The 27,024-nt window shown below is 41.8% G+C and overlaps 1 protein-coding gene across 2 annotated transcripts in view; it reads left to right on the top strand.

The window, feature by feature from the left end:
- IWS1 (interacts with SUPT6H, CTD assembly factor 1) overlaps positions 1 to 19,077 on the top strand; it is a 64,797-nt gene extending 45,720 nt beyond the window's left edge. For both annotated transcript variants that reach the window (XM_075861399.1, XM_075861398.1), the window contains exons 11-14: positions 8,960 to 9,071; positions 10,502 to 10,558; positions 15,613 to 15,724; positions 18,645 to 19,077. In XM_075861399.1, the coding sequence (XP_075717514.1) occupies positions 8,960 to 9,071; positions 10,502 to 10,558; positions 15,613 to 15,724; positions 18,645 to 18,770 (407 nt within the window). In that variant the 3' untranslated portion in view covers positions 18,771 to 19,077. The remainder of the gene's footprint in view (positions 1 to 8,959; positions 9,072 to 10,501; positions 10,559 to 15,612; positions 15,725 to 18,644) is intronic.
- Positions 19,078 to 27,024: the final 7,947 nt, after the last annotated feature.

The following is a 27,024-nucleotide window of genomic DNA, read 5'->3' as shown; positions in this document are numbered from 1 at the left end:
CATATATGCACAGTCACGTCAGGGACTTCTCCTGGAGCGGTCCCCTACTCCTGAAGCGGCATCCCCGGCGCTGTGGCTGGTGTTTCCGCTCCAGAAGTCCCTGACTTCACTGTCCATATATGGACACAGGGACTTCTGAAGCGGAATCCCCGGCGCTGTGGCCGGTGGTTCCGCTCCAGGAGAAGTCCCTGACTTCACTGCCCGCATATGACTTCTCCTGGAGCGGCCCCCTACAAGGGTGCTGTGGCATTACTCTTTTTTTTTTTTTTTTTTTTTTTTTTTTTTTTTTTTTTTTCTGTTTTGTGTATTCATCAGTTAATGCCTGACTGAGACAAACTAACATCCACACACATTCATCCCAGTGCTCTGATCCTCCCACCCCCCAAAGCCTTGCCATGCAATAAGTAACAATTCAACTGCAGATTCTATAGTCTCTAGCCACCTGGACCAAATTTATCTGGGCATCGTCTGCTGAGATATAGTTTTTGATCCATGGGTATATATTTGTTCACCAAGCGCTTCCAATGCGCCAAGCTCGGACCCTCCGTATCCTTCCAGGCCATAATCACAATCTTTCTGGCACAAAAAAGAACAAAGCAAAAAAATATCTTCTTATAATGGCTCGGTATCACTTCATTCAAAACGGCCAATAGGCACAACTGAGGAGCAACAAGTGGTGGAAAGTCAGTGTGTATGAAGGAACACCACTACTTCTGACCAAAACGGGCAACTCTGGGACACACCCACAAACAATGTATATAAGTACTAACATCCGACTGGCAGCGAAAACAAATATCCGAAGTCAATGCTCCCATCCTCTGAAGTCTGACTGGTGTGTAATAAATCCTATGTAAAAACTGAGACTGTATCAGAAAATCCCTAGGACTGACCACTGACTCAAAATAGGAAAGTTCCACCTCCTTCCAGTCTACTAAGTCAGGGACATCCCCCCCCCCCCCCCCCCTCCAGCGTATAAAGACTTTATCAAAAGGTCTATGTCCAAGAGATGACATTAAGATCTTATTTACACGAACGTGTTTCACGTACGTGATACGCGCGTGAAAATCACTCGCGTCGCACGGACCTATGTGTGTCCGCTGCGTGAAACTCACTGCATGTCCTATACTTTAGCGTTTTTTGCGCATCACGCACCCATTGAAGTCAATGGGTGCGTGAAAATCACACGCAGCACACGGACGCACTTCCGTGTGCTGCACGTGATTCGCGCAACAGTTGTTAAAGAAATGAAGGGAAAAATAAAACCACCACCTCCATTTCATTTTCTAAACCTCATAACCGTGTGTCATAAGGATGCCATATGCGCGAAAGCCACTCACCAAACACTGATGACACACGGAACTGCAACATGCAAAAAACACGTTTTAATTGTGCACGCAAAACGCACACATTCGTGTAAATAAGGCCTAAGTTGTATACCTGGGTGAGGACCTTTGAAAGATCTGGAGCACCAAGAAGGTCCTCCAACCTAGAGAAACCCACCTGAGGTGATATGGAATCAAATTGGGCACACCAAGCATGTCGTAGCCGGAGGTAATGAAAGAAAACTGACCCGGCAATATTAAACCTCTCCTGAAGATCTGAAAAGGATACAAAACCAGTCAACAGTAAACACCTGACCCAGGAATTTGACCCCCGACCACATCACCGCTCCCTGTAGTGACTCAAGATGGGACAACCAAGGATAATTCCATTAGGGACTCCTAGGTGAGTATACAGGTACTGTAGGGTCCCCCAACAGAACGTGAGCCGCTTTCCAAGCCACAGCCACCGTCCGAAGAGGCAGTAGAACGCAACCTCGGGATTTGAATCTATATAACAACTTTGTAAGACTTTTGTAAGAAGACATGAGTGCACCTGCCAATGCAGTGGCTGCATTACGCAAATTTATATCTATCCACCAGCGTGCAATCACCAGTTGAGAGGCCAAGTAGTACATATAAAGATTTGGCGCCACCATTCCTCCCATCCGTTTAGGGGCCTGCAGCAGACTAAGACTAAACCTAGGATCGCCACCCTGCCAATAAAAAGATCGGAGAATACTATCGAGTTGTTTAATCTTTTGGACGACAACAGGACAGGCACGAAAGAGATATAAAAATGTAGGTAAATAAATCATTTTAAATATGTTAATCCTGCCATACAGTGACAACGGGAGATTCTTCCATGTGTTCAGCTGCTGTTCAGTGGTCCCAACCAATGGATTAAGGTTAAGTTCACGATACCGTGACACATTAAGGGAGACCCTAATCCCCAGGTATGTAAATTGGGAAACTATTTTCAACGGCACATGGAGGTTCTGTCGGGAGCAATAGCCAGGAGTAAGGGAAAACAAAACTGATTTAGTCCAATTCACCGATAAGCCAAAGAAACCACCAAATACAGCAATCCGTTCAAACAGGGAAGGCAGGGAGGAACCATCATCCACCAAGTATATCAGTGTGTCATCGGCATAAAGAGATATTTTTTCCCGTTATGCGGCCTCTAGTGATACCATTTATGTCAGCAGACTGGCGTATAGGGGTTCTATTGCAAGGGCAAATAATAATGGGGATAGTGGGCATCCCTGACGAGTACCATGCTGCAATAAAAAGGAGTCGGATATATCCAGATTCGTTCTCACCCTAGCAAAAGGCCCTTCATATAAGAGACGAACAAGAGCCAAAATTCTCGGACCAAAATTCAACTGGGAAAGAAGCATCCAAAGGTAATGCCACTCAACCGAGTCAAAAGCCTTGTATGTATCTAGAGAGAGAGAACGAACCCCGGAGACATGTCATGGCGCTGCATCGATATTCAAAAACAGTCTGTGTATGTTAATGTCAGTACTTTTCCCAGGCATGAAGCCAGTCTGATCCGGATGAACTAAGGATGAAAAAAATCTTGTTTGTAATCTGTGGGCAAGAATTTTGGCCAGTATCTTAATGCCCGAGTTAATAAGCGATATAGGACGATACGAGTCCGGTAGAGTAGGGTCCCTCCCTGGCTTCAACAATACCACTATGAGTGCCTCCCGCATGGAGTCCGGCAAAGTGCCCAACTCAAGAACCCCAGAATATACGTCTCGAAGTCTCGGTACCAGCCCATCACAATTGGCCCTATACCACTCACCCCCCAACCCATCAAGACCAGGAGTTTTCCCAGACGGCAATGATTGAATAGCAGTTCGTATTTCCTCATCTACAATTGGACCATTCAACTCAAGTTTCTGTGGGGCAGACAGACGCCATAAGGGAAGGGATTGTAAAAAGTGCTCCATAATAGAAGAGGGAACATCGAAAACTTATGGAGGGAGCTGAAGATCCGAGTTGCCAAGCGACAGCCTCGAAATCTTAATGATTTACAGATGATCTGCAAAGAGGAGTGGGCCAAAATTCCATCTAACATGTGTGCAAACCTCATCATCAACTACTAAAAACGTCTGACTGCTGTGCTTGCCAACAAGGGTTTTGCCACCAAGTATTAAGTCTTGTTTGCCAAAGGGATCAAATACTTATTTCTCTGTGCACAATGCAAATAAATATATATAATTTTGACTATGTGATTTTCTTTTTTTTTTTTTTTTATATATAATCTATCTCACTGGTAAAATTAACCTAGCCTAAAAATTCTAGACTGTTCATGTCTTTGACAGTGGGCAAACTTACAAAATCAGCAAGGGATCAAATACTTATTTCCTCCACTGTAGCTGTATAAGGTCTTGTTTTTTGCAGGACAAGTTGTATTTTTTAATAGCACAATTTTGAGGTACATATTTATTGATTAACTTTTATTAACTTTTTTTGGGGGGGGGATAGAAAAAAATCTGAAATTTCGCCAATCTTTTTTGCGTCCTAAATCTACGCCGTTTACCGTGTGGTATAAATAACACAAGTTTATTCAGCGGGTTGTTACGATTGCAACGATGCCAAATTTGTATAGTTTTTGTATGTTTTACTACTTTTACACAGTAAAAACGCTTTTTTTTCAAAATTATTTGTTTTTGTGTCTATTTGAAGAGCCGTAACGTTTTTTATTTTTTCAACGATGCAGTTTTATGAGGGCTTTTTTTTTGCGGGAAGACTTGTAGTTTTTATTGGTACCATTTTGGAGTAGATGCGACTTTTTGATCACTTTTTAATCACATTTTTTTAAAGTCAGTATTCACAGAAAACAGCAATTTTGCCATAGTTTTTTATTTAATTTTTTACGGCGTTCACCGTGCGGGTTAAGTAATGTAATAACTTTATAGTCGGGGTCGTTACGGACGCGGTGATACCAAATATGTGTAACTTTTTAACTTTATTTTGTTTTTTTAATAGTAAAGCAGTTTGTAAGGGGAAAAAGTGGGTTTTTCATTTATTTATTTTTCACTTTTTTTTTTTTTAATTAACTTTATTAAACTTTTTTTTTTACTAGTCACACTAGGGGACTTTAATACGCGATCCTCCGATCGCTATTATAATACACTGCAATACTTTTGTATTGCAGTGTATTGCTGCCTGTCCATTTAAAACGGACAGGCATCTGCTAGGTCATGCCTGCGGCATGATCTAGCAGGCATTCATTACAGGCAGACCTGGGGGCCTTTTATTAGGCCCCCGGCTGCCATGGGAGACACAGACACTCGGCGATCGTGTCGGTGGGAGAGAGAGGGAGCTCCCTCCCTCTCTCCAAAACCACTCAGATGCGGTGCTCGCTATTGAGCACCGCATCTGAGGGGTTAAACGGGTGAGATCGCTACTAATATCGATCTCACCCGGCAGAGCAGGGACGCTCCCAGCCCTCGGCTGCCTCTGGCAGCTGAGAGCAGGGAGATTTGACAGCTCCCTGCTCTGTTTACTCATTCCGATGCCGCGACGTAAAAAGTCTATGGCATCGGAATAAGGCCCGTTAGTGACCGACGTAAAAAGACTATGGGCCGGTCACTAACTGGTTAAACAATCCGGATAGATGGAAATGCGTTGAGAATTATGGAGAATAATTCCTTTATTCCTGTAAGATGGCGTCCCGGTCCTTGAAATGTAACATACGGGCAAGCAACGGACGCGGAGGGCCACATGGGGGGCGCATACGGCAGGGACCCTATGTGCCCATTCAATGGTAAAGAAGGGAGAAAAATGTGTAACATCCAGGGTGTCTTTCAGCCATTGTTCCAGGAATTTTACCGGGTCTGTACCTTCAGATTTTTCCATCAAACCCACGACACGAATGTTATTACGGCGCAAATGATTCTCAGTCATCTGCCTGGTCGACTGAAACCCCCACCTGTCTCCTCAGATCGGCAATTTGATCCGGAACATGTCTCAACGTATCTTCCAATTCAGAGACTCTGCGTTCAGTAGTACGGTCACAAATTTTTTTCATATCATGTCTCTGTATGACAAACTCATACTCATAGCAGTTCATCCACTTTCGTAACAAACTTAGATTGGAATCCATATGTTGGGAAGAGACAGGTTGGTCTTGGGGAGACAGCGGTCTCGGTGGGCTCATGGATCCATCAAACATTGACAAAGAAAGGTCTGGCGAGGCAGTCAACCGCACAGGTCTAGAGAATTGTTCCAATTTTTTTGATTTTAGAGAGATTAGTACCGGAGAGACCAGCATCCAGGTCATCCAAGGAGCGAAATGGGGGATCCTCCATAAGAGTCCTCATCAGAAAGTGGGTGAGAGTGCTAAATCAGGGACTTACTCTTCCTTTTCTTTCCTCTATTGCCACCCATAACAAATATCCAGAAACAGGAGCATGCACAAAATGGTGGAGAAGTAGGGAGGGAGGAGGCGCAACCAGCGTCTCCCTGTGCTATGCCGTACAAAGCTGGAGTAAGGCGCCCACCAGGATTCTCCTGAGTATCTGCTCCTGGTTGTGTTTATGGGCAGTGGGTACCTTACAGGTACAGTGGGCTACAGTTACCCCACCACCGCTGCCGTTATGAAGGAGATGGGGGGGGGGGTGAAGGCCACGCCGTTCACCTACCACCCAGTTAGAAGCAACCCTGTATAGGGCAATCGGATCCGTCTCCAAGTCCGCTCTGTCAGCACGCTCCACCAAGCGATGCCCATCGCCACAGCCACACCATGACCGCTGACAGCCCAGCCGGAACGCAGCGGCCGCTCCCGAAGCGCCAACCGGAAGTGCAGGGCCTCGCTCCGTTCCCCACTCCAAATAAATGTCTCCGAGCCTGGCATCCCAAATTTCTCCACGATGGGCACAGGGGTGTGAGTAATCACCTCACGACACTTGAGAGCTGTTTATCTTGCAGGATGACAGCGATATTTACAGGATAAGGAGCAGGGTACTCGGGAGCCCAGCGAGACACGTCTGCTCAGTCAGACATCCGGCCACGCTCCCCTGTGTGGCATTACCTGCAGGGGGCTGTGTGGCATTACCTGCAGGGGGCTGTGTGGCACTAGCTACAAGGGGGTCCCGTGTGGCACTAGCTACAAGGGGGTCCCGTGTGGCATTATCTACAGATGGAAATGTTTTTTTTGCCGAAAATGTACAAATTAAATTCATCCGTTTTTAAAACGGACAGAGGAAAAAATGGATGCAGAACGGGTCACAATCTGCCTATAAAAACGGAAACACGGCCAGGTACAGAAACTGAACGGATGCAAAACAACCGTTTTTATCGGCCGACACTTGGACCCTGTTGTGTGAATAGAGCCATAGGCTTCCTGCCAGTGTGACTCTCGTATTTTAGCAGCTACCAGTGCTGCAGGTCTTCAAGTAAAAAAAATAAAAAAAAAGTATAACGTTAAAAAAAAAAATGGAACAAAAATGTTCTGTTTAAGTTTCAAAAACAAAAAATGCTTTTTTTTCTTGCTATAAGTCGTTTATTATAGGGGAAAGAAATGAAACCGTTCAAGTACACATTTGGTATAGCCAAGTTCGTAACGACCCAAACTATAAAACTAGAATATTTTTCCCGCACGGTGATCACCGCAAAAAAAAAAGTGAAAAACCATGCCAGAAAATATATATATTCAGAAATCTTATAATTCTAAAAATAAAGCTTTACTTTCCATCATATAGGGATAGGGTGAGTGTTTCACAATGAAAATATCCTGTGCTTTTTGCTTGTGCTCTCAGTAATAGAATGAGAGCACTAAAATGGAGATGGAGATTGCTCCATTAGTAGAGCTGGGTGGAGTAGGTGGAGCAAGTTCACTGCTGCAGGCACATTGCATGCTGGGACAAAAGCAGGTCATGCAGGGAGGAGAAACACAGGGAGAGAAGAGGAAAGAACATACCGTATTTTTCGGACTATAAGACGCAGTTTTTAGCAAGAATAAATATTGCTAAAAAGTCCCTGCGTCTTATAGTCCGCAGTCAAGGGACCTGGCATCACCTGGCGCCATGACCGCTTCATTACTTAACCCCTTCCCGACCCATGACGTGCCGGCACATCATGGAGCTGGAGGGGGATGATGTATGGAGCGGGCTCACGCACTGCTGAGCCCGCTCCATGCACTGCAGGTGTCTGCTTCTGACACACTGCTCTAACGGCCAGGAACAGCAATTTCGCGGTTCCCGGCTGTTTAAAGGGGGATACATGTGTGAACGATAAGGGGAACGAAAGTTACCAGGAGCGCTGCATGAGAAGCTGTGACTTCCGCGTTCTGTGTCCGGCAGCTTCATAGAGATCAATGGGATTCTTCTGCGCATGCGGAACAGATAAGCTGGACACAGAACCCGGAAGTCCAGGCTTCTCATGTAGCGCTTTGGGTGACTTTCGCTCCCCTGATCTCCTTATTGCTGGGGGTCCCAGCGGTCAGACCCCCAGCGATCTCACATGTAGCCCCTATTCTGTGGATAGGGGATAAATGTGTTTTATGGCAAACCCCTTTAACTAGTTAAATGCCGTGGTCAATAGCGACCGTGGCATTTATAGGGGTTTTTCTATGAAGGACATTTATGACCTATCCACAGGATAGGTCATAAATGTCAGATAGACGCAGGACCTGCACCTATCTCTAGAACGAGGCCCCCTAAACCCCGTTCTTGCTTTCTGTGCTCTCCCAGCCACCTGAGTGCATGTGGAGTTACTGAAACAACGTAACTCGCGGAGCTACGCTGTTTACGTAACTCCCATAGAACTGAACAGTAGTAACTGCCATTCACTACTATGGGCGTTAGGGAAACCGGGTACTCAACATGTAACCAAGTAGCCGCTGGTTCAAGTCCCCTAGGAGAACTAATAAAAGGTGTAAAAAAAAAAAATGTTCGATACATTTTCAGGAGTGTAATAAAAAAAATACATTAAAAGTTTAAAAAAAACTTTCCCCAAGCACAATGTAAAAAATAAAATAATTTGGTATCGCTGAGTCCGTAAAAGTCTGATCTATTAAACAATACCATTTATTTAACTCGCACGGTGGGTTTAAAAATGTAAAACATAAATAGTTTTTTGGTGACCTTAGTGCTTAAACTATGAAATAAAGAAAAAAGTGATCAAAAAATGGTGCCAATAAAACGACAGCTCGACCTGCAAAAAATAAGCCCTCACACCGCTCAATCGATGAAAAAAAAATTAAAAAAAAGTTGGCTCTCAGAATGTGGTGAAACAGAATTAATTAATTTAAGAAATAATTTTTTCCCTATTTTCTGTTGTCTAAAACCTGGGTGTGTCTTATGGTCAGGTGCGTCTTATAGTCCGAAAAATACGATACTTAGATAAACCAACCTCACTAATGTTACTAAACACCTTTTATTATCAAGAAAAGCAGAGTCAGAGTGCACTAATATATTAATAGAGAAACGTTGCATTGATTTTTATAAAAATAAAAAAATACCTTTTTAAGGTCTTTTTTTATATGTAACCACAAAAAGGGATTTAGGATGTTTTTTTTGTCTTTGCAGTATGTTTTGTTTTTTGATAAGTAACTTTGTTTTGGTGCAGGTTTTGTATGTAATTTACTTAGCTGCAGCTACATTGTCTGACTCTAACACCTACAGATGAATGGTCACGACCTATTTTTGGGTTGACCTCCAACTACAAAGGAATGACAAGAGAAGAGCGAGAACAAAGGGATCTGGAACAGATGCCGCAGCGTAGAAGAATGAGCAGGTATATTCTATGTTAGAGACTTTGTCACCACATTATAAGTGCCCTATCTCCTACATAAGGAGGTGGGCGCTATAATGTAGGTGACAGCAGTGCTTTTTATTTAGAAAAACTATATTTTCACCACATTAGGAGTGATTTTAGCTTTATGCTAATTAGCTTCTTAATGCCCAAGTGGGCGTGTTTTTACTTTAGACCAAGTGGGAGTTGTACAGAGGAGTGTATGACGCTGACCAATCAGCATCATGCACTTCTCTCCATTCATTTAGACAGCGCATAGTGACACTGGGTTGTTCACGATGTGCTGTCTTACACTGACATATTAGCGTTACTGAAGTGATTAGACCGTGACTAGACATTCCTTCCAGACAGGACGGGATGTCTATTCACAATCCCTGCACTTTGTTAACGTTTGTTTGGTGCTTACAGCAGAGCAAAGCGTAATCTCGCTGTAACCTGTCATTTACAGCGACATCTCGCTGTAACCTGTCATTTACAGCGACATCTCGCGAGATTACGCTTGCTCTGCTGTAAGTACCAAACAAACGTTAACAAAGTGCAGGGATTGTGAATAGACATCCTGTCCTGTCTGGAAGGAATGTCTAGTAACCGTCTAATCACTTCAGTAACATTAATATGTCAGTATAAGACAGCACGTCGTGAACAACCCAGTGTCACTATGCGCTGTCTAAATGAATGGAGAGAAGTGCATGACGCTGATTGGTCAGCGTAATACACTCCTCTGTACAACGCCCACTTGGTCTAAAGTAAAAATACGCCCACTTGGGCATTAAGAAGTGAATTAGCATAAAGCTAAAATCGCTCCTAATGTCGTGAAAATAGATCGTTTTTCTAAATAAAAAGCACTGCTGTCACCTACATTACAGTGCCCATCTCCTTGGCACTTAGAATGTGGTGACAGTGTCTCTTTAAGAAATCTGAACTGAAAATGTGCATATCTTTAAACAATAAGAATGGAAAGGAAATCCATTTGCTTGTAAAATATTTCCCCCCGGATGGTATGAATGCTCCTTGCAGTAATCCAGCTGTAGGGCAATGTTTCTTGTGAAAAAGTATGCAAAATATCTGTCTTCCAGAAGGTAGAAAACTATCTCTCTGTCACCTGTGAGTGGCTACCAAGTAAATGTTCAAACCTTTAAAGTGTTTTAAAACATGACTCCGTATCTACCTACTTATAAAAAAAATGATACAAATGTATGTATTTCTATAGATAGTTGCACTCTATTGAAGTAAACATTGCATGTATTTCTAACTCTTATATAGGAAACACACTTCTTTATTTCTCTATTGAAGACGTTTGATAAAACAATGTCAGGTGCTATAGCGCAATGATTACAATTCATTTGATTGCCTTCATTGTAGATAGTGAAAGTATACTTGTTTTCCACTTTTTAATCTTTGCTTTTCCTTAGCTCGGGAGGTCAGACACCACGTAGGGACCTGGACAAAGTTTTGACTGGAGAAGAGAAGTATGTACTACTTAAGAGTCAGATGTGATTTATTTGATCCAAATCTTTTTTTAGATTCTTTAACCCCTTCCCGACATTTGACGTACATGTACGTCATGGAAAGCATTGACTTCCCGCAAAATGCCGTACATGTACGTCAAATGTTTGGCACCGGCTCAGAAACTGAGTCGGTGCCATCATCACCGGATCTCAGCTGTATCTTACAGCTGACATCCGACTGTAACGGCGGGGACCGAAATTAGCTTCGATCCCCGCCATTAACCCCTTAAGTGCAGCGCTCAAACGCGATCGCTGCACTTAAGGTGTTTGCAGCTCATCGGAACCCCAGTAATGAAATTGCCGGGGTTCCGGTGGCTGCAATGGCAACCGGAGGCCTAATACTGGCCTCCCGGTCTGCCTAGCACCGAAGCCGGTCAAGATCCGCCCGGCGGCGGAGCCTGATCGGCTTCCGTAGCTGCCGGCAAGATGGCGCCGGGTCAGGAGCTGATCCGGCGTCATCAGCGGTGGAAGTCAGCTGTACTGTACAGCTGACATCCACCTGTAACGGCAGGAACGGGAGCTAGCTCCGATCCCTGCCATTAACCCCTTCGATGCAGCAATCGAAAGCGATTGCTGCATCGTAGCGGTTACTAGCAGATCGCCAGCCCTGACAGGCAATCGGGACTGGCGACTGCTGTTATGGCAACAGGAGACACAATGGTCTCCTGCTCTGCCATTACGGAAGCCTATTAGGCCCCGCCGGGAGGCGAAGCCTAATCGGCTTGCTGTCAGTGAATGACTGACAGATCTAATACATTGCACTACATAAGTAGTGCAATGTATTAGAAAAAAAAAAATCTGACCGTTGGACCTTCAAGTCCCCTAGTGGGACTTGAGAAAAAGTGTAAAAAAAAGTATAAAAAAGTGTAAAAAAAAGTGCAAATAATAAAAGTTTGAAAACAATAAAAGTTTCAAGTAATCAAATAAAACACAATCCCCCTTTTACTCTTATCAAGTCCTTTATTATTGAAAAATAATAATAAACCATATGTATTTGGTATCGCCACGACCGTAACGACCTGAGGTATCAAAATATTGTATTATTTATTGCACGCGGTGAACAGCGTAAAAAAAAACGTAAAAAACGTTACCAGAGTTTCTGTTTTTTAGTCACTTTGCCCTACAAATATTAGAATAAAAAGTGATCAAAAAGTCGCACGTATCCAAAAATGGTACCTATAAAAACTATAGCTCGTCCCGCAAAAAACAAGCCCTCACACACCTCCGTCGACAAAAAAATTAAAACGTTATGGTTCTCACAACTTTGCGACAGAAAAAAAATACATTCTTTTTACAAAAGTAATTTTATTGTGAAAAAAGTTGTAAAACATAAAAAAGTGCTATAAATTAGGTATCGCCAGAATCGTACTGACCCACAGAATAAAGTTAACATGTAGTTTATAACGCGTGGTGAACGCTGTATAAAAAAACCCGAAAAAAGCTGTGCCAGAATTGCATTTTTTTGTTTACGTGGCATCCCAAAAAATAGGATAAAAGGTGATCAAAAAGTCACATGTACCCCAACATGGTACCAATAATAACTACAGCTCATCCCGCAACAAACCAGCCCTCATACCGCTACGTCTATGAAAAATAAAATTAGTTATGGCTCCAATAAGTCAGGAAATAAAAAAATATGCAGTTGTGCCCGAGGGGAACATTTCTTCTGTTTGAAGAGGCGATTTATCAAGGACCTAAAATTAGGGAACCAGGAAAGGGAGGGCCCAAACATATCCGCTGGAAGCGACGGTGCCCGTATTATACCAGGACAACACTTCCTAGCAAAATTCCTCAAACTACAAAGGTGCAGAGTGTGGACCAAAAGGGGGATAATAAAGGACGCCATTTATCAGTGCGACACTGGCCTGTGCGGAAAGGATTGCTTCACAGCGTAACACACATCTATGGATTATAAAAAAAAATTCATACCACCTGACTATGCCCCTTATATACTCCGCCCCGCTTACATGTACCCCCACATTATAAAACACCAGCAATACTCAAACTAATTTAGTACCAAGCAAAATCCGCTCTCCAAAAGCCAAATGGTGCTCCCTCGGCTCTGAACCCTACAGCGTGCCCAAACAGCAGTTTCCTTCCACATATATGGCATCGTCATACCCGGGACAACCCTTTTAGCAATTTTTGGGGTGTGTGTCTCCAGCGTCATAAGCTGGGCACGACATATTTGCCACTGAATGGCATATCTAGGGAAAAATATAAATTTTTAATTTGCACCATCCACAGCGCATTCATTTATGGAAAAGACCTGTGGGGTGAAAATGCTCACTACACCCCTTAATAAATGCCTTGAGGGGTGCAGTTTCCATAATGGGGTCACTTCTCAGGGGTTTCTTTTTATTATTTCACATCTGAGCCTCTGCAGTTGTGAACCAATACTTTGTAAATCGCCAAATTAGGCCTCCACTCCGCATGGTACTCTTCACTCCTGAGCCCTGTCATATGTCCAGGCAAAAGATTAGGGCCACATGTAGGGTGTTTCTAAAACCGGGAAACACCGCATAATAATTAGAGGGCTGTCTTGTTATGGTGACACAAGCCGGGCACCACATATTGGCATATCTATGGAAGAAAATCCCATTTTCACTCTGCAACATCGAGTGAACACTAATTTCTACAAAACACCTGCAGGGTTAAAATGCTTACTACACCCCTTGGTAAATGCATTGAGGGGTGTCGTTTCCAAAATGGGGTCACTTCTGGGGGGTTTCCACTGTTTTGGGCCCACAGGCGCCCAGAAACCAATCCAGCAACATCTGCACTCCAAATGGCGGTCCTTTCCTTCTGAGCCCTGCCGTTTGCCCAAACAGCAGTTTATGACCACATATGGGGTATTGCCGTACTCGGGAGAAATTGCTTTACAAATTTTGGGTTCTTTTTTTCCTTTATTTGTTGAGAAAATGAAAAAATTTGCGCTAAAGCTACGTCTTATTGAAGAAAAAGGACTGTTTTTATTTTCACTGCCTAATTCTAATAAATTCTATGAAACGTCTGTGGGGTCAAAATGCTTACTACACCCCTAGATGAATTCCTCAAGAGGTGTAGTTTCCTAAATGGAGTCCCTTTTTGGGCGTTTTCATTGTTTTGTCCCCTCAGGGGCTTTGCAAATGTGACATGGCCTCCGCAAACCATTCCTGCTAAATGTGATCTCAAAAAGCCAAATAGTGCTGTTTCCCTTCTAAGCCCTGCTGTGTGTCCAAACAGCCGTTTATTACCACATGTGGGGTATTGTTTTACTCGGGAGAATTTGCTTTACAAATTTTGTGGTGCTTTTTCTCCTTCAGTCCTTCTGGAAATGAGAAAAAATTAGCTAAACCTAGATTTTTTTTGAAAAAATGTAGATTATTATTTTCAGGGCCTACTTCCAATATTTTCTGCAAAAAAACTGTGGGGTCAAATCTCTCACTATACCCCTAGATAATTTCCTCAATGGGTGTAGTTTCCGAAATGGGGTCACTTGTGGGGGGTTTCCACTGTTTTGTCCCCTCAGGGGCTTTGTAAATGTGACATGGCCTCCGCAAACCATTCCTGCTAAACTTGAGCTCCAAAAGCCAAACGGCGCTCTTTCCCTTCTCAGCCCTGCCGTGTGTCCAAATATCCATTTATTACCAGATGTGGGGTATTGTTTTACTCGGGAGAAATTGCTTTACAAATTTTACGGTGCTTTTTCTCCTTTAGTCCTTGTGGAAATGAGAAAAAAAATCGCTAAACCTACATTTTCTTTGAAGAAATGTTGATTTTAATTTTCACGGCCTACTTCCAATAATTTCTGTAAAAAAACCTGTGCGGTCAAAATGCTCACTACACCCCTAGATAATTTCCTTGAGGTGTCTAGTTTCCCAGATGGGGTCACTTTTGGGGGATTTTCACTGTTTTGGCACCGCAAGAGTCCTTCAAACCTGACATGGTGCCTAAAATATATTCTAACAAAAATAAGGCCCCAAAATCCACTAGGTGCTCCTTTGCTTCTCAGGCCGGTGCTTCAGTCCAGTAGCACGCTACGGCCACATGTGGGATATTTCCTAAAACTGCAGAAACTGAGCAACAAATATTGAGTTGCATTTCTCTGGTAAAACCTTCTGTGTTATAAAAAAAATTGTATTAAAAATTTATTTCTGCAAAAAAATATGAAATTTGTAAATTTCATCTCTACTTTGCTTTAATTCCTGTGAAATGTGTAAAGGGTTAAGACATTTTCTAAATGCTGTTTTGAATACTTTGAGGGGTGAAGTTTTTAAAATGGGGTGACTTTTTGGGGGTTTCTAATATATAAGGCCCTCAAAGCCACTTCACAACTGCACTGGCCCCTGTAAAAATAGCCTTTTGAAATTTTCTTGAAAATGTGAGAAATTGCTGCTAAAGTTCTAAGCCTTGTGATGTCATAGAAAAATAAAAGGATGTTCAAAAAACGATGCCAATCTAAAGTAGACATATGGGGGATGTTAATTAGCAACAATTTTGTGTGGTATAACTGGATGTCTTACAAGCAGATACATTTAAATTGAGAAAAATGCAAATTTTTGCAATTTTTCACTATATTTTCGTGTTTTTCACAATTAAATACTGAATGTATCGACCAAATTTTACCACTATCTTAAAGTCCAATGTGTCACGAGAAAACAATCTCCGAATCGCCCGGATAGGTGAAAGCATTTCAACGTTATTACCACATAAAGTGAAACATGTCAGATTTGAAAAATGAGGCTCTGTCAGGAAGGTCAAAAGTGGCTAAAGAGGGAAGGGGTTAAATGTGGAATGCCAACACTATGAACAGTTCTATCATTTCATTAGACCAAGCTTGTATGTATTATTCCATCAAATAAGAGCAAATCTGCTGTTGCTCCTGTATTTGTTACATTGCTGAATGCGTCCTTACAAATAGTTGGTTTTTTTTGTGGCACAAAGCTTTGAAGTACATGCACGTTTATATGTCTGAAATTTGGGTGGTTGAATGTATTAGTAGATATTTTTAAAATCATTTCATTTTTGTTTAGGGCTTTGCGTCCGGGTGACCCAGGTTTTTGTGCTCGTGCTAGAGTTCCTCTGCCCTCTAACAAGGATTATGTTGTCCGTCCAAAATGGAATGTGGAGATGGAATCCTCTCGGGTAAGTTGTAGGATTGGTTACGTTCTATGTATTTGGTGATCTCTACATTGAACAGATTGTCTTGTTTTATTTACTTTGATCTCTGCCCATTAATATTCGTTTAAGGGTCAGTTCACACAGCGTCCGAATTAGCACTAAAAACTGCATAAATTGCCACCCCCCCCCCTCCATTGATTTCAGTCGGAGGCAGAGGCGTTTTCTCTTTCCCGGACACTTAAGAGTGCTCGCGGGGAAAAAAAAAACTGCAGTCACTTTTTGGAGCGGTTTTTGCCTCTGAACCTCGAAAATGCGAGGAAAAAAAAAAGGTGTCAAACGCTGGCATTTCAAAATCTTTCCTGCCAGCTCATTTTTATTTTTTTTCAGCTAGCGGACAAAAGAATCCTGCGGCGGTACCCGACAAGCAAAATCCACCATGTGAACATAGTCTAGGTCTTTCTAACTTTCTGCTTACATTTTCCTCCCTTCTCTTACACTGCTACCCTTCTGTGTTCTTCTTTTCTCCTTCTTCTTTTCTCCTTCTTTTTTTTTTTTTTTATATATTTCTGTTCTGTCACAATATTCTTGGATTCAGTTTGGAGGCCTTCGGAAAGGCGTAACTCGTTTGGAAAAGCACAAAAGACGATTTGCTGAGCAGAGAAGGCTCACTAAAACCACTCGTGGTGTCAAATTCAGCATTGATGGCAATAGAATGCCCTTGTGATACTGGGAAATTTTTGTGAGGTATACTCCATTAACCTCTGCCCCAGTGTGATAATTGGTGTGCTGTGCATGTACGGTTTGCTTCTCTGACTTCTACATCTAACATTTTCTCTAAAATGAGGCATGATTTGAGAAACTAAAGGCAAAGTCGCTTTGTTACATTGTCTACTCCATGGATTGCTGATTTTAGGCCTCCTGCACACGGCCCGTGATTACGGCACGGAGGGGCCGCAGAGTGTCATCTGCAGGCCGTCCGCAACCACGGACCATGCACTCACAAGATGTGCATGGACTTCAATGAGCCCGGACCGCAATTGCAGACCATATAATGAATGACCTGTCCTATTTATTTTTTGCGGTCCAGGTTCCGAGCAAGCCACGGACCATGGAAACCAGGGTTGTGTGCATTGACCCGTGGCATAGCATGTGTTCTATACTATCCGCAATTGCGAATAGTATACGGCCACAAAACTACGGTTGTGTGCATGACGCCTTAAAGAAAAAAGAGAATACTAATGGCATCATGACTTCTTCCCTTTTAAACCTATTTTGTGTCTTTGTGCAAAGGTTTAAAATAAAGAAAAGGGGTTTCAATGTGTCTTAACAGTTCTTTGTTTTCTTCCCCTTCCCCACCACTCTTAGTATATGTCAAACAGGTACTGAAGGATTAGGACATTGGAGGACTGTATAAAATAAGATATGACAAAAATCTCATGTCCCTAGCCAGATTTGTTTTTGCCTCCGTCTGCATTGGATTAGGCAAGTTTATATTTGTACTCTGTCGACCCCCAGTTTAAGATTAAGGGGACCAGGAGGAGATCGGTTCACAATTTCTCTGCAAGATTTCTGCATTTCTTTCAGAAGCTTTCAGAGAGTCTTAGACTGGCAAATGGCAAATTAGTATTTTCAAAGGTTTATTAATGATTCGTGTGATCTCATAGGGTATGTGCATGCTCTTTCTACTCAATAATGGTGTACACACCCTGTACAGTGTAAGTGGGTCTCCTGGGATCTGATACTTATGGGGGATTCACACGAACGTGTATTCGGTCCGTGCGGGCCACGCACAGACCAATACAAGTCTATGGGGCAGTACAGACAGTCCGTGCTTTTTGCGCAGCGTTTGTCAGCTGCGCAAAAAGCGCGACATGTTCAATATCTCCGCGTATTTCGCGCATGACGCACCCATTGAAGTCAATGGGTGCGTGAAAACCGCGCAGGTCGCACGGAAGCACTTCCGTGCGAACCGACTGAAACAGCGCACCAGCTGTCAAAAGGATGAATGTAACCAGAAAAGCACCACGTGCTTTTCTGTTTCCAAACATCCAAATGGAGTGTCTTTGAGATGAGCGAACCCGGACAATCGAACCGAACTTCACCGGGTTCGGCCGAACACGTTTTGGCCGAACCCGGCAAAAAAAATTTCCGGTACGCGACGTCAGGAGATAGTCACTGTCCAGGGTGCTGAAAGAGTTAAACTGTTTCAGCACCATGGACAGTGACCACCGATCCCAATAAACATGAACCTGTAAAAAAAAACGAAGTTCTGACTTACCGATAACTCCCGGCTTCTTCCTCCAGTCTGACCTCCCGGGATGACAATTCAGTCCAAGTGACAGCTCCAGCCAAGCACAGGCTGCAGCGGTCACATGGACTGCCGCGTCATCCAGGGAGGTGGGGCCCGATGTCAAGAGAGGCGCGTCACCAAGGACGCGTCACCAAGGCAACGGCCGGGAAGTTCTCGGTAAGTACAAACTTTTTCTTTTTTTTTAACAGGTTTCTCGATATTGTGTTCGGCATTCACTGTCGAGGGTGCTGAAAGAGTTACTGCCGATCAGTTAGCTCTTTCAGCACCTTGGACAGTGACGGGCGTCGACTAGCCTTATCTCTATTATGGCGGCTGCGCGAAAATCACGCAGCCGCGCATCATACACGGATGGCACGCAGCTGTCAAATTTTTTTGCGCTCGCAAAACGCAACGTTCGTCTGAATCTGCCCTTACAAGGAGACATGTTACTGTTGGCAGTAGGTGGTCAAGTCTGAATGTTGTGGCTTTTAAATATCCATGCACAACAAAATGCTACAAAACCAGATTTCTTACTCGTTTGTGTTTTTTTGTTTTTTTATTTTGCGTCTTAAAAGTTTTTATAACCATTGGTTGCCTAACTCATTAATCCAGACATGATTGTGCTTAAGCATTAAATCGCCTTTCTCTTTCCAGGGAAGTGCAAAGAAAGGTGTGAGCCGATTGGACAAACAAATGAGGAAATTCACAGATATCCGGAAGAAAAACCGCTTTGGCCACGCAGTTAAAATCAGCATAGAAGGCAATAAGATGCCTTTGTGACCCATGCTGCTCCTTTCTCTGTCATCATTGGGACAGAGCTTTTAATGAACTTTACCTGTTGCATTCACTGAATTGGACTCTATTGAGCCTTTTGCAATAGTTTTAATGTGTGTTCCATGTCCCTGGAAATGAGTTCTATGCCATGCAGGAGACAAGGTTTCTTCTGCTTCCCCCAATTACACCTCTCCGAAAACAAACTCTGGTCTTTATTTTTGGATTGTATTTAATGCTGTTTGTACAGATCAATTTCTCTTCGTACCTCAGTATCTGGATTTTGGACAATAAAATTCTATCTTGGTTTTTCTAATGCTGTTCTAAGGTGATCTGGTTTTAAATGAGCAAATTAGGTCCTTTTATCGAAGGAAAAAAATGCTACAAAATGTGCCACAGTCACACAGCCCCACAGGATTATTAGGTTGATGCCTCTTGTCAAAAACACATATGGATCGGATACACTATGTGGCCTAAAGTATGTGTACACCCGGAAAAGAAAGAGAACCAAAATCCTGTACACACAAGCTATAAATAGGGAAAAGGGGGGAGGAAATCCCCTAGCTCACCATTAGTTGTGTCTGTAAACAGACAGCGCCCGGGATCCCGCACGGCCAGCGGTGAACAACAGGAAAAGAGAACCAAAATCCAGCGCTGAAAGTAAGTAAAATGGAACTCCTGTTCCAATTTTATTGGTAGTGTAACAAGTTAAAAAGAACCTAACAGAGTAGTTCAGTAGCAAGGCAGAGTACAGAGATGGGTGGAGGGTGAAGGATCACAACATATTTCTTTGGTTAATTGTGCCCACGCGTCTCGTGTCCTTATTCATCGCATGCATGTAGACTGTGGATCCACTCCTGTCTCATTTCCGGTTTGCATCTTCAGGGGGAAGATTAATCATCAGCTGTTTTTGACACAAAAGCATAGGGAGTCAAAATTCTTCTCCTGATTTTACTATTTCCTCCATCATCATCATCATCTTTGTCTATTTGTTAACCTGCTCCAAACACAATTATCCTTCCATGTATACCAATTTTAAAACGTGAAGGAACTGCTCAAGTAAAACATACGAACGAATTTAGTTCCTATAAATGCCAGTGTTGTTTTTCCTAATACAACATAGTAATATAACATTAAACTTCTATTGTTACACATAATACACTTCTGCGTAAATAAAAGTATACATACCAGACGGGCAGATGTTTTGACCTTTTGGGACACAGCTGATGATTAATCTTCCTCCTGAAGATGCAAACCGGAAATCAAAGACAGGAGTGGATCCAGAGTCTACATGCATGCCATGAATAAGGACACGAGACGTGTCAGAAACGCGTAGGTACAATTAACCAAAGAAATATGTTGTGATCCTTCACCCTCCACCCATCTCTGTACTCTGCCTTGCTACTGAACTACTCTGTTAAGTTATTTTTAACTTGTTACACTACCAATAAAATTGGAACAGGAGTTCCATTTTACTTACTTTCAGCGCTGGATTTTGGTTCTCTTTTCCTGTTCACCGCTGGCCGTGCGGGATCCCGGGCGCTGTCTGTTTACAGACACAACTAATGGTGAGCTGGAGGATTTCCTCCTCCCCCCCCCCCCCTTTTCCCTATTTATAGCTTCTGTGTATACAAATCGGCCATCTCCTCCGTGCCCACCCAAAATAGCCCAAACATAATAGGGCTTATGCTTAAAGACAGTACAGAATTATTTACAGATGAGTGGATGACATAAAGGGGTGAACAGGATCTTTCTGTTTTCAGAAGAAACATCACGTTCTAACTACGTTTAACTCCTTAACGCCGAAGGACGGATATATCCGTCCTCAGCAGCTGCTAGTTCGCGCAGGAGGACGGATATATCCGTCCTGTGATGGCGCGGGTACTGAGACTGTACCCACGCGATCAGCGGCAGGAGCACGGCTGTTTTACACAGCCTGGCTCCTGCTGCAACTGCCGGAATCGAAGCGCGCGCCGATTCCGGCAGTTTAACCCATTAAATGCCGCTGTCAATAGTGACAGCGGCATTTAATGTGTTTGACAGAGGGGGGAGCTCCCTCTGTCACCCGATCGGCGCCCCCGCAAACAAATCGCGGGTCGCCGTCGGGTTTCCATGACAGCCGGGGGTCTAACAAAGACCCCCAGGTCTGCCTTCAGCATCTGCCTGTTAGGCGATGCCGGAGGCATGACCTAACAGGTTGCCTGTCAGTTTTACACTGACAGGCAATAATGCTTTGGTATACGAAGTATACCAAAGCATTATATATGCGATCGGCACATCGCATAGTGAAGTCCCCTGGTGGGACAAAAAAAATAAATGTAAAACAGTTAAATAAAGTTTGTGAAAAAAAAAAAAAATAATTACATTCAAAGTCAAATAAAACTACTTTTTTGGCCCAAAAAGTGGTTTTATTTAGTAAAACGGTCAAAACAAATCACACATACACATATATGGTATCCCCGCGATCGTAACAACTTGACCAATAAAATTAACATATTAATTAAACCACCGGATGAACGGCGTCCAAAGAAAACGCAAAAAACAACGTCAAAATTCTCTCTTTTCTCCCATTCCCCCCATAAAAAATAAAATAAAAGTTAATCTATAAGTTCTATGTACCCCAAAATAGTACTAATAAAAACTACACATTGTCCCGCAAAAATCAAGCCCACGTACGGCCACATCGACGGAAAAATAAAAATGTTACGGCTCTTGGAATGCGGCGATGCAAAAACAAGTAATTTTTTTCTAAAAGGGTTTTTATTGTGCAAACGTAGAAAAAACATATAAAACCTCTACATATTTGGTATCCCCGTAATCGTGCCAACCCATAGAATAAAGTTAACATGTTATTTATGCTGCATAGTAAACGGCGTAAATTTATAACGTGAAAATTAATGCTGGAATAGCTGCTTATTTTCAATTCTCTCCTAAAATAAAGTTAATAAAAGTTAATCAATATATTATATGCATCTAAAAATGGTACAATTACAAAATACAACTCGTCCCGCAAAAAACAAGCCCTTATACGGCTATGTCGACGGAATAAAAAAAGAGTTACGACTCTTGGAATGCGACCGTGAAAAAACAAAAAATAATCCTTGGTCATTAACGTGCAAAATGGCCCGGTCATTAAGGGGTTAATTTAGTTGCATTGTTTATCTGTTCCGGATTTTATCCGACTGTTCATGATGTCTCAAGACCGGCAACGCTCCAGAATGGAGAGGGTGGCCATGGTATTTAGTGGTGATACTAATACTGATGGAAGCAACTTGATCCTGCAAGATCAATTTTGTGAGCTAGAAAAGCTGCTCATTCAAGAAAGTAGGATCTGGTGGGATTCGACAACCTTACAGAACTATGTGACTAAAAAGATGGTTCCTAGGGGACTACGGATTAAGAAGGTTGCAACCTTCAATTACTCAGAGGAGTTCTCTAAAGAATGGAACACCATCCTGACAGATTGTTCATTAAACCCAATGCGTTTAATCATTAAACAAGAAGAAAATAAATTAAAAGAACTCCAACAAGTATCCTGATACTGAAAGAAAATCTGAGCAAATCTTCAAATTTATTGGAATATAATAACCTGGAAAGTAGAACTCTCAAATATGTGGAAGAAGTGGAAAAGTCGATCACGGACGTTAAGTCCAAATTCCAACGTGACCTCGCAGACTATGCAAAAAATGAGGTCTACAATTGTAAGTAAGAATTGGAGTAAGAAAGATCGGACCCCTCACAAAATTACACCCATTTTGAAGACCAGCAAGAAAAAAAAAAATATGGAGCAAACTATAGCAGTGTGAGCTTCAGCTCCACAGAATATGACTCTACAGATGGAGGTAACAGTGGTTCAGAGACTGATTACGGAAGATCCCAACCACCATCTAAACAATCCTCCAACAATACAAATAATCGGTCAAAAAACGGGGAAAGAGAGGGGGGAGGAAACACCAAACCAGACATAGGACCCCGACGTCTACGGAACCTAAGGAATTAATGATTAACACGAACGTAGTCAACTTGTCGTCTTCTATTTTAACCCCAATACAAAAAGAGGTCTTATACTTGGGCTTAAACTATGTGCCCAATCAGAACTTTTTATATATTCAAAACACTGATGGATGTAAATAAATTTATTCGTAACCTGACGGTTAAAAGACATTTCTTAGAACCTTCTGAAGCATCCAATTTGAACCCTCAACCCAGGGTCCAGGCACAAGAAAGCATAATTACAGAAGAACTTGAGACGCTAGAACTGTCAACATTCCAAGAACAAATCACTTTAGTATGCCTTGAAGATCTTAAGATGGGGGAATCAAAATTTGAAGATCCACATACGGGGGAACTAAAATCATCATTGAACGTGGCAACAGATTTTGCCACGTCTAATCCGAGATTATATCCTTTACAATCAAGAACGGACTCCACGGACAAATTCAAGGTTGCCATAGAGAAGGATCTCCAGAAATTATATGATGTGAACATTAATAATACTAATAAAACAAATATGTCTCCAGCTGACCTCAATGCAGTTAAATCCTTAAGAGATAATCCAGAGATCACCATCAAAATGGCTGATAAAGGGGGGAGTATCACTATAATGGATACTAGTATGTACAAGGAACAAATTCAGGAGCTATTATCGGATACAGATACTTATAGGAAACCTGAGGGGAACCCTCTAAAAACTTTACAAATAAGCTATACAAAACTAATAGATGAGGGTTACAATGAAGGGAAAATCACAAAAAAACAATACGAGCATCTGCTCGTGAAATTCCCAATTAGTCCCATCCTGCATGCCCTTCCTAAGATCCATAAATCGTTACATCCTCCCCCCATGCGTCCGATCGTATCTGGGATTGGATCCCTCACAGAGAGACTGTCTGAGTGGCTTGATTCCCTCCTTCAGCCACTCGTTTCCAGGATTCCAGGCCATCTAAGAGAAACAACTGATGTCCTACGTGCCTTCAACAATAGAGTTTGGGACCAGGAACACACATGGTTAAGCTGTGATGTATCGCTCTATACTTGCATTCCCCACACCATTGCATCTAGAGCCCTTATTTTCCATCTACAAAAATAGTGTATACACATCACAGCTACAGTCCTGCATAGAGGTATTAGAGTTCTTGATGACACATAATTACTTCCAGTTTGATGGAATTTTTTATTTACAATTGAAAGGAGTGTCAATGGGGGCAAAATTTTCACTTTCCCTAGTGTCAAAAATATTTAAATTATCTTTATATGTGTGAACATATATTGCTTTTGTGAAAGTGATTAGAATATGTTTAAAAGATAAAATTTTGCATGGACTCCATCTTGTATGGTAGGCGTCCATTTTGGATCATTGGAATCCATCTTTTGGCCTGAAGGAGCCATCTTGAGATTAATAAGTAAAAAGTAAATGTCAGCAGATGTCCTGAAGCAATTCTATGTTATGTGTTCTTGAATTGAATGTTTTATTACTCTTGTAAGGAGCAGATCAAATAGCCTTGCTGGAATGGACAATGACTGTTTACTATAGGTCAGCCTTGCATTCAGGCCTCTGTTTAATTAATTAAAACTTATCTCACTAGAGAATGGAGACTGCAGATAAGAAGTAGACACATTAACATGTGTATCTGAAATGTGTGTCCTTCCCATGGGACAAGGTTCAGGCCACCTGGGGCTTGGAGGGTGAAGAATTATTATAATGCATTGAAATAATTCTTATTGGCTGAATCAGAGTCATTATCATATTGTAGATGATTGGCTGAAACCAAAGCCTACACCTTTCCTGTCATTATACCATATGTGGAGTTTTGGGATATTACCATATATAGAATGTTTATGTTTGCAAGTACGAGGTTACCAACTACTCTAATTTTCCTATAAATAAAGATGGATCACCCCCTGTGGGCAGAGATCGTTTGAACACTGAAGCTGCGTGTCATGGTCTCTCCGGCTGGCCTCTCTCAGATCCACCATTGAGAGAGCATTCATTAATTTGGAGCTCATAGACAAATGCAGATAATGTCCAACGTTAACGGACATACTAAATTCTGCAGCGACACTAGCCAACCTTGTCATGAGTTGGTGGGAGGAATTCACAATTTTTACAACTAACAATCCATTCAGTGGTCATCTACAATGGTACGGAAGGTAGATAGATGACCTCCTCATGCTCTGGAAGGGCGATTTGTCGATCTCCTCCATACCTGTGGGGGAAATAGGGCAAAAAGGAACTGCAGTCAAATACAAATCTTTCACAAAGAACAGACGCAGATATGCAAAAGACTACGCAGTAGGGGATACCACCAGTGGACCCTAGACCGAGCCATACCAATAGTAGATACCAAACCAAGGGAACAACTACTCTACAAAAACAACTTTACCAACAAGAGCCCTAAAAAATTAAGTAAAGATGACAATTCTGAAAAACCAACACTGGTATTCGAATATATCAACCAATTTGCAGAGATTAAAAACATCATACACATATACCTACCCATCCTTTATGAAGACGATAAATTTAAATAAAATCTTTAAAGATGGGTACTGTATGGTATCACGGATGGTACCCACACTAGGGAACACTATCTCCCTCCCTATTCTCATCACATAGAACCAAGCCCAGTTGAATAACAACATAAAGGTTTCTTCAAATGTGGCTCACATCCTTGTAAGACATGTTTTTTCGCTCACCCCACTAAGAACGTTCAAGACTCCGAAGGAGTCAATAGCTTCCCAATTAAAACTTATATAAATTGTAACCGCGAACACGTCACATACATTATAGAATGCACAGAGTGCAATCTTAAGTATGTGGGCTGTACAACCAGAAAGCTCAAAACCAGAATCCTGGAGCATTTGGGATACATCAGGAATCCCAACATTCCAGGTATTTCAAATGCTGCCAGGCACTTCATCACTAATCATGATCGTTCTACCAAAACATTCAAAATATATGCCATTGAGAGAGTGATATGTTCCACACGAGGTGGAAACAAAAAACAATTATTACTGGACAGAGAAGCATTCTGGATGTTTAGTCTTAAAAACAGGTTCCCGATGGGACTCAACCTAAGAAGGGAACTTATGTTCCATTATTAAAACATGTCAGAGTCTTCAATCATACATCAATAACATTTTATTAACATTTACACCCACAGATTAAATCTCAGAATAACAAATTATTGGCTCTCTGAATCTTTAAAGATACTCTGTATTCACAACCAATAACATCTCTTTTATGAACGCTCAAATCATATTGCTTCTCAATATATAGAAAATTCCTCTGTGAGCTATATATCCTAATGTCCACCTCCTCTGAGAAATAAGGTCATACGAATTTATTATCCGGGGTTAGATGTGCATCATATTTTCTAATTAATAGTGGCATATCTGAGCTTGCATGCACTGCTCGATCTAAAAGTCCCCGTAAAATCTGGATCAGCATAGTATTTAGTATATATTTTTTACCCCATACTGTATAAATATACAAACAAAATATTGTTTGGTTGCATTCATATATGTATTATACATCACATTGCACCTGTTATGCTGTAGAAAAAATATAAATGTCAATACGTCACCTCATGCCAGATTTTTATATGCAAAAGGAGCATTACTGCCCTCTATTTAGTAACATAGACACAATTATTCATGAACATTTTATCCCAGTTTGTTTGTCGAAGGAATATATATATCCTTTGTACTCTGTAACAAACTTTCAGTTTTTATATGTATTAATCTTACTACATGTGTTTCTTCCTCTTCTAAGTGTTAATTTTTCATGCCCATCTAGCATGTACTCTTGATTCCACAGCCTAGTGTTTTTCACAGTTTGCATCCTTGAATCATTTTTTCCCTGAATTAATATAAAATAAAACTGCTTTTGACCCAAAAGCATAGGGAGCCAAAATTCTTCTCCTGATTTTACTATTTCCTCAATCATCATCATCATCATCTTTGTCTATTTGTTAACCTGCTCCAAACACAATCATCCTTCCATGTATACCAATTTTAAAACGTGAAGGAACTGCTCAAGTAAAACATACGAACGAATTTCGTTCCTATAAATACCAGTGTTGTTTTTCCTAATACAACATAGTAATATAACATTAAACTTCTATTGTTACACATAATACACTTCTGCGTAAATAAAAGTATACATACCAGACGGGCAGATGCTTTGACCTTTTGGGACACAGCTGATGATTAATCTTCCTCCTGAAGATGCAAACCAGAAATAAAAGACAACAGTGGATCCAGA

Source organism: Rhinoderma darwinii, chromosome 4, assembly GCF_050947455.1.
Source record: "Rhinoderma darwinii isolate aRhiDar2 chromosome 4, aRhiDar2.hap1, whole genome shotgun sequence".
Classification (NCBI taxonomy): Eukaryota; Metazoa; Chordata; class Amphibia; order Anura; family Rhinodermatidae; genus Rhinoderma; species Rhinoderma darwinii.
The sequence above is the reverse complement of the archived record's forward strand: the minus strand, read 5'-3'. Positions and strand labels throughout refer to the sequence as shown.